At 40.2% G+C, this 12,896-nt stretch overlaps 1 protein-coding gene across 2 annotated transcripts; it reads left to right on the forward strand.

The window, feature by feature from the left end:
• Nucleotides 1-285: 285 nt before the first annotated feature.
• Nucleotides 286-12,055, forward strand: g3bp2a (G3BP stress granule assembly factor 2a). 2 transcript variants are annotated; one of them, XM_030413091.1, is made up of 13 exons: nt 286-501; nt 2,489-2,607; nt 2,697-2,778; nt 4,455-4,628; nt 4,841-4,931; nt 5,047-5,152; nt 5,257-5,437; nt 5,636-5,737; nt 6,736-6,838; nt 6,931-6,990; nt 7,152-7,283; nt 7,387-7,514; nt 8,786-12,055. In XM_030413091.1, the coding sequence occupies exons 2-13, from the start codon at nt 2,513-2,515 to the stop codon at nt 9,065-9,067; spliced, it is 1,536 nt and encodes a 511-aa protein (XP_030268951.1). In that variant the 5' UTR covers nt 286-501; nt 2,489-2,512; the 3' UTR covers nt 9,068-12,055. The 2 variants fall into 2 exon arrangements, with proteins under 2 accessions (XP_030268951.1, XP_030269031.1); XM_030413171.1 differs by having other exon boundaries at nt 287-501; nt 7,387-7,505.
• Nucleotides 12,056-12,896: the final 841 nt, after the last annotated feature.

Raw genomic sequence — 12,896 nt, forward strand, 5'->3', positions numbered from 1 at the left:
AGGGGGAGAAGAGTAAAAAAAAAGAGGCTATTTTTTCTGGAATATTTCACTAAATATGCAGATGTGTGCAAATTGTAATGCATGCATCAGAAGGCAGAGAGGATATAAGAAGTACTATGCATGACAACATGACAGTGATCATCATCAAACACTGTTCCAGTCAAGTCAATGGTTTGAGGACAGCAATAGTAGAAAGTTGAGGGGGCGGAGTTATTTGTTTTGCGTCATAATTTATGTTGCCTAGTGTAAACAGTCCATTGGCTGATTCTTTGTGATGGGGGTTCCCTGCCCCAGATTGCAGGGGTAAAACAATAAATAGAAGCTATCACTTTAAATTTTCAATCTCTGGTACAGCAGAGATCATAAACTATTAGATATTAGAGCGTGGGGAATAATATAAAACACACCTGGGATACTTTGTATTTCAGAACAGTTTGCAGTCGGTAACTCGTAGTTATTTATTACAAATAATTCTGTCTACATAGATAGGTCTTTCATAAGGTAAGTTAGCCATCCTCCTAGCTAAGTTAGCTATCAAACGCCTGACAAGCTAACGTTAGCCGCATTGTCTACTGAAAACCACGACAACTCGATAGACAGACAGTAACCATTCAAAGTTGCTAGCTTGGTGTGTCGCTACTGTACAAATAGCTTATTTTGGCTATGTATGTAAAAAAAAAGATGCGATCAACTAAATTTGTCAAATCTGGTCCCTTTGTTTTCTTTGAGCTAGCACAGCGCTGAACTTGTTTCATTGAATGCTGTTCGACAGTCCAAGTTGGGAATAATTTGTTTTAAAGTTTGAAAAAGGTTAAGTGTTGTCTGCAGTGTGTAACGATTGCGATTGAGTTACTTGTACAATAGCAGTTGATGCTGTCAAATTCGGACCCCCATTGGGGTAACATGGACATACTTTATTGGTGCACCACAATGGCTATCACTAGCTCAACGTTATGTCGGCTTCATGGTTTTCCTCGTTTGGTTCCAGCGTGAGAGCTGGCGTGAACTCAAAGCAAAGTAAAATAATGACAGTTGTCCGCATTCTCGTGTTAACTGAAAAACCTCTGTTTTTATCATGAAATATGCTCCTCCCGCACATTGCTAAAATGAACACCGGCTGAAGGAAAAACGACGACGCCACAAGTTAGCTAAAGCTAGTGTTAGCTAGCTAACTGACCATGTCGCGAGCTTGGCGTTGCTTTCCTGTATGCCGGGCTAGCGTTAGCCATTAAAGATGACAGCGGGCAGGCCAGTAGTTTACAATTAATATTACTTATGTTGTTGTTGGTTTTTTACAGTGTGTATGTATATTGTTGACCTGGGTGAAACTGTAGTCGTACAGTGCTCCCGAAATTGGTGGAATAGGAAAACATGATGCAAATACTCAGTCTGTCAAGATACATGGCTAATGAACCTGCGACAAATGTGAGAACTGGCAAAATGTTGTTAGCATGGAGATGAAAGGCCCAACTCGTACAGTAGGCCACTTATCTACAAAGGGACGTACAGATGTGTGTAACACATGTATGTGGTTTATACTTTTATAGAAGGATTTAACTGTAGATAAGTTAGTTTTCTCAGCTGCCCAAATTGAACACCTGCACCAGTCGCTTCCTTTTTTATCTTCTGCCTGTTTCCCTCTTTGTCTCATTGGATGAACGTGATGGCGCAGTTGCATGTTAGCTTGTGTGTTAGCCAGCTAGCTAAATAGTCAGCTGTCGTGCTTCTGCCAAAGGCTTGATGTGGGTCAGAGAAAACATTGGCCTCAAGAGACAAAGAAAGTGAAACGTTGTCCTGCCAAAGGGCTCATCAGATGAATTCAGTATTTGAACTTCGTGTACTTCCTGCTCGAACACATCTGTGTTGTTTACCTGAAGCACAGTATAGGTTAATGTGTACCAATGTGGACTTCCTTAAAATGTCATGACTTCAGACAGTTCAGTCAGTATGTCGCACACGCAGTTGCTTATTAATTAGGGATGTTTAACCTTAATTAATGCAGCCTAACACATAAGTTATACAACCTTTTCTGAAAGTTAAAATGCTCAGATTTTGATTAAACTGTTTTTGAACAGGTTCCACTTTATTTCAGCTTTGGTCTTTTTTAGGCTGTTGATAGTTTGTGGGACTGTTGAACCATACTGCAAAAAACAGAGGAATACACAGTGTTTGAATGAAATGCTATAAACACATTTCTGTATGATGACAGAAATGTGTTGACCAGGAACAACACCTAGAGCCTCCACAGTGACCTTAAAGTTTTGATATTAACCTCTGACATCTTTTGAAAAAGCTTTAGCGAACGCTAAAGTAAATAAAAAGTATAAAGTCTTCCTGAAATAAAGTGTTATTGCAGACCTCCCCCTTTTTTTTTTTTAGCTGAGCTTAATTAATAAATTGCATCCTGACTATTGGTGTATTTATGTATGTTAACTCCATGTTATAGATACATCTTTACAATTGAGTCTTTGTTCATCTTCTCCTCCAGCACTTAATATTGTTTACCAAAGAAATGGTGATGGAGAAGCCAAGTCCCCTGCTTGTAGGGCGGGAGTTTGTGAGGCAGTATTACACACTCTTAAACAAGGCACCAGATTTCCTGCACAGGTAATTACGCAAATGTTATGCAATACAGTCAAAATGTGTGGGTGTTTGTAATACTCTGTTTAATTAACCGACATATTCTTGTGCCACAGGTTTTATGGGAGGAATTCCTCATATGTTCATGGAGGACTTGACGCAAGTGGAAAGCTGGCGGAAGCAGTGTATGGGCAAGCGGTAAGTGTTGTGGATCAATAATGAAGATTCACATTGAAAATACTGTGAAGTAGGTGGCTGGTAATAATTACAATGCTGATGAAGAAGTAATCATTTTAATTAAATCGAACATGGCACAACTTTAATCATTGACAGTGTTAGAGGAAGGACTAAACGAAGGAGGAAACATTGTTGACGTGTTCCTTGCATCGGATAAAACTTAAAGGAGAACTTTGGCCGTTTTTAACCCATATCCCTGTTGATCGAGGTTACCGAGTGCTGTTATTAGAAAAGATAATGAGAACATTTGGCACAATATTTACAGAGTTTCAGAACGGCAGCTGAAGCAAACCTATGGGGGCAGACATGACCGAAAGTGAAACTTAAGGATGTCTGCCCCCATAGGTTCGCTTTAGCTGCCGTCCTGACATCTGGTCAATATTGTGCAAAACATTCACGTTATTTTTTTCTACTGACAGCACTCTCGATCAGTAATCTCGATCAACAGGGATATCAGTTGAAAACGGCCAAAGTTCTCCTTTTATTGCCTTTTTTGTAACAGCCACATGTTTACATGTATCAGTATTTCATTTGAGTCTAAACAAAATGTTGTCAGATATGAAAATGTTATTAACCTGCTTTCAAGGTCAAGCCGAGTAACAAAAAGCAAAAGTAAACCACACATTGGCTGACCTCTGATTAAAGGGATATTCCGGCGTAAATTTAATCCATGGTCTAACACTCCGTGACACCAAGTAAGACCCCCCCCTCGAGAGATCAAGTTTTCCAACGGCTAGCTTATGTAGTTTTAGCAACCTCAGAAAAGATTGCACGATAACAATAGACTGCAGTCTATGCCTCCACCAAGAAACCGCCTTCAAAAAGCCACTCATAGCCACAAATAATGCTCAGAACAGCACAAATAGGGTCCCAGCACATAGTTCGAGGCATCAAACATCTGCTTGCTTTGCCGGATTTCTATTGAAAAGAGAACACAACTCACCACTCTCCTGCAGCAGCTTGCTTACTGTGGGGAAACCCTGACGAGTCGATTACCGTAGTGCAGTAGAGTTCCGCAGCTCAAGATGAAAATGTATGATTATTACTCCATGGAAATGCAATCAGAGTTCATGTGTCTTGCCTACCAGTTTATAACAGTTATTATCCAGAGCTGACAGGGAATAGAAGGGAATTGAGCATTTCTAACTGCACTCGGTAATCGACTCGTCAGGGCTTCCCCACAACATTATTTGTGGCTATGAGGGGCTATTCTTGGTGGAGGCATAGACTGCAGTGTATTGTTATCATGCGGTCGTTTCTGAGGTTGCTAAAACTACCTAAGCTAGCGGCAAGCAAACTTGATCTCTCAAGGGGGGGTCTTACCAGGTGTCACGTGTGTTAGACCATGGATTAAATTTACACCGGAATGTCCCTTTAAGGCTAACTGCCAGCAGATTGTAGAAAATGGGAATGTGATTTTCTAATGTAGTTTTGTAGCATGGCATCAAAAGTTTGTTGGAAGTACAAATGTTTTTTTTCCAATGGTATGATGTATTTTGTGTTAGTACTTGAAGTATCCAGTCAACAGTAGCATGACCAATTGTGATCATAATCAATTAAATGCAAAATACTCAGAAAAACAATAAATATCTCTAAAGAAATGTTTTGTTTTGTTTCTTTTTCTCTGCGTCCCTTAGGAGATCCACAAGAAGGTTATGTCCCTGCAATTTAGTGAATGCCACACAAAGATCAGGCATGTGGATGCCCACGCCACACTGAGTGATGGAGTGGTGGTGCAAGTCCTTGGAGAACTTTCCAACAATGGTCAGCCCATGAGGAAGTTCATGCAAACTTTTGTGCTTGCTCCAGAGGTGAGAACCTCCACCTTACAGTACTGTTAACAGACATTATGTTTGAGTGATAACAACAATAACAAATGATTATGCCCTGAGATTTATGTCTGTGATGTTGACTAAAAAGAAGTTTGGGACATTTTATTGGCTTGGTTGAAAACAAATAAAAGGATAATTTGTGGTAAGCTTAAGTGCTGAATTTTCTTTGTTTGCATGACAAATTTTCTTAGGGTTCAGTGGCAAACAAGTTCTACGTCCATAATGACATCTTCCGTTACGAGGATGAGGTTTTCGGAGATTCTGAGGCTGAGCTTGATGAGGGTAAGATGTTCACAAATATCCCCAAAATATTATTAAGTTTTTAGTTTATGTTTTCATGGTAAAAGTGCGAGGGGAATTAACCTCTCAATTTCTTTATTTGTTTTTTCTCACTCAGAATCAGAGGAGGAAGTTGAAGAGGAGCCAGAGGAGAGGCAGCCTTCCCCTGAGCCACTTCAAGAAAGCCCCAACAGCACCACCTACTATGAACCTCACCCTGTCACGTATGCTAAAAGTTAATCGTAACCTCAGATTTATGTATAAGTGTGTTAATGAATAATGAATGAACTTCTGTGGAAGTGACGGCCTCCTGATTTATGCTCTGTAGTAATGGAGTAGAGGAGCCCATGGAGGAGCCAGCCCAAGAACCTGAGCCAGAGCCTGAACCAGAGCCCAAAGTAGAGGAGATAAAGCCTGAAGCAGATGAGAAGGTTCTCGAAGAGATGGAGGAGAAGGCACCGTCACCGGCCCCTGTGGAGTCTCCACCTAACACCCAGGAGCCCCCCAAGGTAAGATTGATGTGTGTCTGTTGTGTACTTCTCTTGTATTTGACTATGAGGGGCGTGATCTCCTGACACGATTTATCTCCCTGTTTTGATATATCAAGTATGCTAACATAACACATCATTTATTTTTTTATTTTTTTTAAGTGGGTGCAACTTGCAGATTTGTTCTCACAGATTTCATTTGTATTCAATATTTTACAGACTTTCTCATGGGCCTCAGTGACCAGTAAAAACCTGCCCCCTTCTGGCACAGTTGCCTCCTCTGGAATCTCACCCCATGTCGTCAAAGCTCCAAGCTCACAGGTAACAAACTACCACTTGCATTGGCATAAAAGAGAATTTTCTAATCATAAAATGTCAGCGTACACTAGAAATCTGTCACTATATAAGAGTCTGCCACAGTGTACATGAAAATCGAACAGTGGTTACCAGCAGCAGTATGTTTATAGGTTTGTGTGAGGGGCACCCTTTGACTCGTAAATTGTGTCCAATGCCTCTTTAATTGTGTAGTGTTTAGAAACAGTAGAGTTTCCAAGGAGTCCCAATAGAAATAAAAAGCCATTAATAATAAAGAATTCACTGCACAAGACTTTCAGGCAAGGGTGGGTTTTCTGAATGGGATTGTTGCGTTGAGTTTTTATGTCTTTATGTCTGGAAGAAGGTATTTCCCTTTGCAAGGACTTTGTGAAAGCACGTTGATGCTCATGTACTTTATTCCATTGTATCTCATTTTTTCAAGACTTCCTCAGACTTTAAATGGATTATTTGTACAGCAGTTTAGATGGGCTTTAGCTCTATATAAAATGTCTCTATATTGAGAAAGAGCATTATGACAAGAGTCACAGTATGTGTAATTTTATACTGCCATATCACTGTCTATAATTTTGAAACAAATTTGCTCGGAAATCAAATTAGAAACTCATAATGAAAATAATTACTAGATATGCTTGTTTTCACATAAACAAGTTAATTAAATACCAAAAAATAAGTACCTTTTTTACATGCATGCATGCATAATCACATCAACAATATGGAAACATCTCTGACAGTTGATGAATTTATATCCTACTGTACAACCACATGTCTAACATAAGGTCTTGTTGAAAAGTTTGGGGAAGAAAACAACAAAAAAAGGTCAAGTTGAAGCAGCATAGTGACTTGACAGATTTGAAATTAAACAATAACCAGGTCAGGTGAAGTGACTTAAACTACTCCCTTGAGCACCAAGTAAAAGCCTTAATAAAAAGGGTGTCTGACTGATTTATTTATTTTTTTTTGTGTCACACTCTTCCACCACACAGCCCAGAGCTGAAGCCAAGCCGGAGACACAGACAGCACCTCTTCGGCCCAGAGACCAGCGCACACGCGACAGACCAGCATTCACTCCTCGGGGTCCCAGACCTGGTAATGCAAACACTCCCACTCCCAGAATAAAGGTTTTTTTGCCCTATTGTTTTTGTATATTCTGACTTCTTGCATGTTTCTGTCACTATTAGATGGTGTTGCATCTTCGGAGTCACAAACAGGAAAACCACACTTGAGTTTTGTTAACAAAGGTACACATGATCATTCTTTGATTACTGACCAACAACATTAATTCATTATCTTCTCACTTGTTGCATACTTTTGGCTTACATCATGCCAGAAATTTTACTGCGCTGTAGATGATTCATGTGAGCTGATCTGATGTTTTTCCACCTGTTGTTCTGACATGCAGGTGGCAGGGGAGATTCTGAATCTGGTGACATGGACAGCAGGCGAAATCCCCGCTATCCAGACAGCCACCAGCTATTTGTCGGCAACCTCCCACATGACATCGATGAGAGCGAGCTCAAGGAGTTCTTCATGAGTATGTTTCCTTGAAAAGCAACACTTGCTCCACGTCCTGCAAAAAATCATGCATGTGGTGAATACAAATAGTCAAATAAAATAATATCTTTTTATTCATGCAGCATATGGAAACGTCGTGGAGCTACGGATCAACACCAAGGGCGTTGGTGGGAAGCTGCCCAACTTTGGATTTGTGGTCTTTGACGACTCTGATCCTGTGCAGAAAATCCTGGGGGCCAAGGTAGACGGGGCATGTATTGACATTTTCATTACCCACTTTCATTCCATTGGTGGTGGTTTGGTGACACACATTTCTACAATTAGTCAGACCCTGAATCTGACACATTATAGACATCATAAACTCCACACAGTCATATTTATGCCATGATAAATAAACCAATATGTTTGCTTCCCATTGTCATATCGGTAACAAATCAAGTTTGTAAATCAGTGTCTGAGGCTGTGTTCAGACTAACCTTGAATTTAAAAAAAAACCAAAAAAAGAGCTGTGTTGCAACAGGTGCAGATGAAATAAAATATGAACCCAGAAGTGTTTGTGGGTTCAACAAATGGCAAGACATGACAAACTTTTCCCAAAAACAGTAGAGACTGTAAACCGCAGAAAGTTTTATTCGCTCTGATATAATCTGCCATTGCAGGATATTCATGTGTTACTGGATGAGCAGACGCACATTTTTTTTCATAACCCCTGTGTTAGAAATTTGGCTGCATCTTTGCGTTGGTATGAATTAAGTGAATGAGGGTGCTGTTTTTTGTTTGTTTTTTTCCTCCCTCAATCATAGTTGATACTGTTTTAACTGATTTTTTCTACTTAATTTTGATAAGAGCAGGTTAATGCAGGGATTTCCAAAGCTTGATTTGTGCTTCTGGGCTGAATGACGTATGCCCTACGCCATAGCCTTTACATCAACAACTGTGATTGGGCCGCTTGGTAGAATTGCATTTGGGGGTGTTGCTTCAGGTATTCTGCGATGAGAAAGTCCAGTTTGAGTAACTGATCCTTGTCCTCCTAGTTTGGAAGATTATAGTACTTTGACAGCATTTTACAACCCTGGAAATATAACACAACAGGAATCTGTTTATCTTTTCTTCCAATGATCTTGAGATAAACGGTAGAAAAACTTTTCTGACAAAGTAATCCACCCAGGATAGTGTGCTGGCATGCGTGTATGATATTACAAACGTTTGTTGCCAGAAAACCCTGTGTTGACACCCCAACTGCAACAACATACTGGCCGCACTCAAACGAATGAGGGGGCTGCATTTTTGTCATACAGGACTGGAGTTGGTCTGAACACAACCTTGGAGATTAAATTGTTTCACTGGCAGGGACACAGGACTTGTCAGGTCAGACCAACGTGACACAGAACAGCGCTTGCATAGTCTGGAAGAGATCAACAAACTTGTGTGCAAACCAGTGAATGATGTGGGTTGTGAAATGAAACAGGGAAATATTCAGTCCTGGGTTCTTCTGTAGTGACATTGCTTTTCTCTCTGCAGCCCATCATGTTCCGAGGCGAGGTGCGTCTGAATGTGGAGGAGAAAAAGACAAGGGCAGTGCGTGAACGAGAGACCCGCGGTGGAGGAGACGAGCGTCGGGACATGAGGCGCAACGATAGAGGCCCTGGGGGTTCGCGAGGCATCGTGGGAAGCGGAATGATGCGCGAACGCGACGGGAGGGGACCACCACCTAGAGGCGGCATGGCCCCCAAACCTGGCATGGGCTCCGGACGCGGCTCTGGAGGCCAGGGAGAGGGTCGCTTCACGACCCAGCGCCGCTGAGAAGAGCACCACCTGCAGTGTGGAAGTAGTTCCGTGTTCTTCATCTTCAACCGTTCTCGTTAACGAAAAGAAATCTTCATGTATAAACGTATATATTTGTTTTTGTTTTATTTTTTATTTTTTGTTCCCTCTTTGCTTTGGAATGTGACACAGCCTGTCAACCATTTGTTTGTGAAATAGACAAAACAGAATAAGCAAACAAAAAAATTTCGCTTATTAGTTGTGAGCTGAGCATCCTTTTCGGGTATCTCAAGAAGTCACAAACTTTAATTTGTAAATTCGTGAAAAAAGGCAAACCAACCAGGAGTAATCTGCCACATTAGGAGGGACTGATAAGACTTTTATCTACGACAGTACAGCCCATCATTTGGAAAAGAGATTATATGCCTTGACTTAACTGGGGCGCTGCTTCACGAAATCCCTCTATTGCACATTTTATATGGTAGTTTTCTGCCCGTTACTGTTGGAAGAGTGAGATGCAAAATTTGTGCAGTTCCAGGGGAAAAGCTTGCCTTTTACTTTTTTCCTTTTGAGAGACCACTGCTTCAAAATTGCATAATGCACTCATCAATATGCACTAATGGGTACTTTTTGTCGTATTACATTGACATCCACGCTCGGAACGCAGCTGGAGAGACGTGTTTTGTCTCAAAGGGATACGACTTAACGGGGCAGGCCTCGCTTACAGCCTGTCTGCTGTGACCAATGTACTTTTCTCACTTTTGACCCAAAACTACGCTTCAATTACTGCTGGATGGACAAGATGACAAGCAAATCTACATTATATTTTTCCTCATTTATAAATCACATTAAGAAAAAGCTCAAATCCTGGACTTTCACCAAATGAGTGGGGGGACAAAGGATAAACAAGAAACAAAGTTGAACAATAGAAGAGTGGTGGTAACGATGGCTGCTCGCTCTGTTTTTCTTTTTCAAAGTTTGATTTTTCTTCATGTTTTTCCCTGCCAGCTAGACCGCAAAAACCGGGATGGACGACGCCTCCCTCCCCTCTTCCCTCCCTCCCTGTCTTAAGTGCAGAGTAACAGAATAAATGTACAGCAAAAGTCATAGTTTACTGTATGTTTGGTTTTTCTGTGTATAATTTAATTTCTCTCTCGACTTGATAAGAGCATGATGGTGCCTTCTATTTCACCTTATCCAGTCTTACTAAAGCGGTTCAGAGCTCGCCGCCTCCCAATGCAGAGCTGCTCATTTTGAACTATTGTCTTCTGGGAGCAGATACAAAAAAAAAAAGAAATTGCAGTATTCACAGGATTTTAGGTTTTTCAGGTGCATTTCTTTTTTCCATACTGTTTTACTACCTAAGATGATCTGTTGTGAGTTTTGTACATTTGTTTTGTATTGTGTCTGTTCTGGGTTTTGTAGAGACAATAGGTGCCTCAAGTTCTGTTTGATGTTCAATGGTTAAGACGTGCATCTGAAGAATTACTCCCAAAAGAAAAAAACAAAAAGGTACATTAAAGATGGTGACCGTGGAGTGCTTGGTCCTTGGTTGAACATGTCAGCTCTGCACAACCGTGATTTCAGTTTGGAAAGTCTCGCAATGTGATTCAGATACTGTTTATTCTTTCTTTTCAGTCTGACCGTCATTTTTGACTCATGGCAGCACTCGGGTTAATCCCCGGACTCAGAAGTTTTCAGACTGTTCTTTTCTCAGCAACAATTTTGTAATGATCTGTGCGGGTGGGCTGGCCGTAGTTCCAGCCTGCAGGCTAGCAAATAATTGTTCTCACTTTTCTAGCTGTTTATGCATTTGTATTTTCATATGCTGATTATTCATTGTGCTTATGATACTCATTTATTTTTCCATTCAAGGCGAGTCTGAATGCCATACTTGTTGTCTTCTCCTTGTCCTCTGGCGTGTTTTCTTTTTACCAATCGGTAGGGAGGGAAGACCTTTTGCTTTCAGCTGGAAAGGAAAACATAAACATGAGATGTTAACCTTTTTTATTTTTTATTTTTGTTATCTTGCACTGAAATGGGAGGTGAAATTGATGTAGCATTTTTCTGGACAAATATTCTTATGAGGTCTTCCTTGTCTGGTGGTATTGCACTATTCCCAACATTTCTGGGACAATCTGTCAGTTTGAACACAAGCCTCTTTCCAAATTTCTCATCTGGCGATGATACAAGAAAATATTAGCGCTCATCTTGTAATCGACATGAAATAACATTTGATTTAATGCTCGGACATGGCAAATTTATTTAGTTTTCCGCAGTGATGCTCAGCTACTCCCCCATGTAGGTGAGAAGAAAATATTTTCAGACGTGAGTAGTTTTCAATAGAGAAAGACTTAATTTGTTACCCTCGGCCTTTGACCTAACATTACAGAAAAATTACAGCTCTTTTGGTCTTGGAGTGTTTTTAACAGACAGCTCTTATGGGTGCCTCTACCCCGAATGTTTATTTGTCAGGTAATTGCTTAACACGGGCACTTGACTGCAATCACACTTTTTACAGCAGTGGTCAATGAAGAGAGTGGTGAAGAAGAGCCATCATGCTTTCAGACCAATCTGTGCTTTTACATTGTAGTGGTGGTGAAAATGTTTGAGCATATAAATTTAGGGGTTGGATAGTTCTTCTTTTTTCACTGAGGGTTTTAACGACCAACCCTTTTTTTTCCAAACTTTAAAGGATCCACATTTAAAAAAACAAAACATGTATGTTTATTTTTCTGTGGTTGAAAATGAGTGGATCCTCATTGTGAATCATTCCAGTCCTTTTTGAATGGAAATAGAAGTACCTTCTTGGCTTTAGCAGGTGTGGTAAACAGTTGGCTGCCATCTTAATTTTACTGTGTTTACCCTTTACTTGTTGCTAGTACAAAGTGTTGCAGATGGAGAATCTTTTTTTGTTTTGTTTTGTTTTTTTAGTTTGTTTTTTTTCCATTTCTTTTTTTTTTTTCCTTTCTATTTTGAATGTGTTGGACTTAACATACAATAAACTACTGATATCAGCACCACTCATACCGTTTGTCATATTTGCAGGTTACTCGGTATAAAAATAATGCAAATATTAAAATGCTTACAATGTTTACAAGTGTAAACTAGAAAGATATTCGGAGAGTGCAGACCTCTTTGAAGGCCCATAGTCCACTCTTCTATGATATCAAAATCTGCAAACGCGGCCATTTTATATGTCTTGATATATTTATAGTTGTACCACGTCCCCTGTTTAATCATTGTCTCTGAGGTGAAGTTTGAGTAACTACATGTGTCGGCTACTCCTGATGGTTACTGGTTTCCCCGAATGTGTATGATGACATGGTGTCATCATTTCGGCTATGTTTTGTCACTGTTAAACTTAACTTTCATCTACTTGGATTATAAATTTTATGGCATTTATTCCGCCATGGACAAATAAACGACCATGTAATGTTGAAGTGATGGATGATGTGTGTACCTGCCCCGTGTTCCCACCTGTTGTTATATTCAATGAGTTCTTCCCAGGTGTAAACCCATCTTGACTTCACCCATTGGTTTGTAGACTACCATTTTGAAGGCTTGAGTTTGGCATTATGGTTGACACCAATTCTGTTTTTTGGACCCAGAAGTAAAATATTTGGATGAGAGGTAGGCATTGCTGAGGACATCCTGATTGGACTGTACTCAGAACCTGAGGACTTAAGGTGCTAGTCACTTGTCGATCATAGCATGTTTATTTTACTCAAAATGGGACAATTATTAACAAAGTGAACGTAATCTTGTTTTGAGGATGGCTCGAAACTAGCAATTGAGACTGTAAACCAATTTGAAAACTGTTTACTGAGGCAATAAATCAAGTGAGAACTACGCTCATTTTCTCATA

This window comes from Sparus aurata, chromosome 1, assembly GCF_900880675.1.
Source record: "Sparus aurata chromosome 1, fSpaAur1.1, whole genome shotgun sequence".
Lineage (NCBI taxonomy): Eukaryota > Metazoa > Chordata > Actinopteri > Spariformes > Sparidae > Sparus > Sparus aurata.

What these genes read in the sequence shown, in the direction of transcription:
- g3bp2a (XM_030413091.1), top strand. Translation starts at nt 2,513, where the DNA reads ATGGTGATGGAGAAGCCAAGTCCCCTGCTTGTAGGGCGGGAGTTTGTG. An exon ending in TATGAACCTCACCCTGTCAC is followed by an intron (nt 5,153 to 5,256) that starts GTATGCTAAAAG and finishes TATGCTCTGTAG; the next exon opens with TAATGGAGTAGAGGAGCCCA. An exon ending in GCTCAAGGAGTTCTTCATGA is followed by an intron (nt 7,284 to 7,386) that starts GTATGTTTCCTT and finishes TTATTCATGCAG; the next exon opens with CATATGGAAACGTCGTGGAG.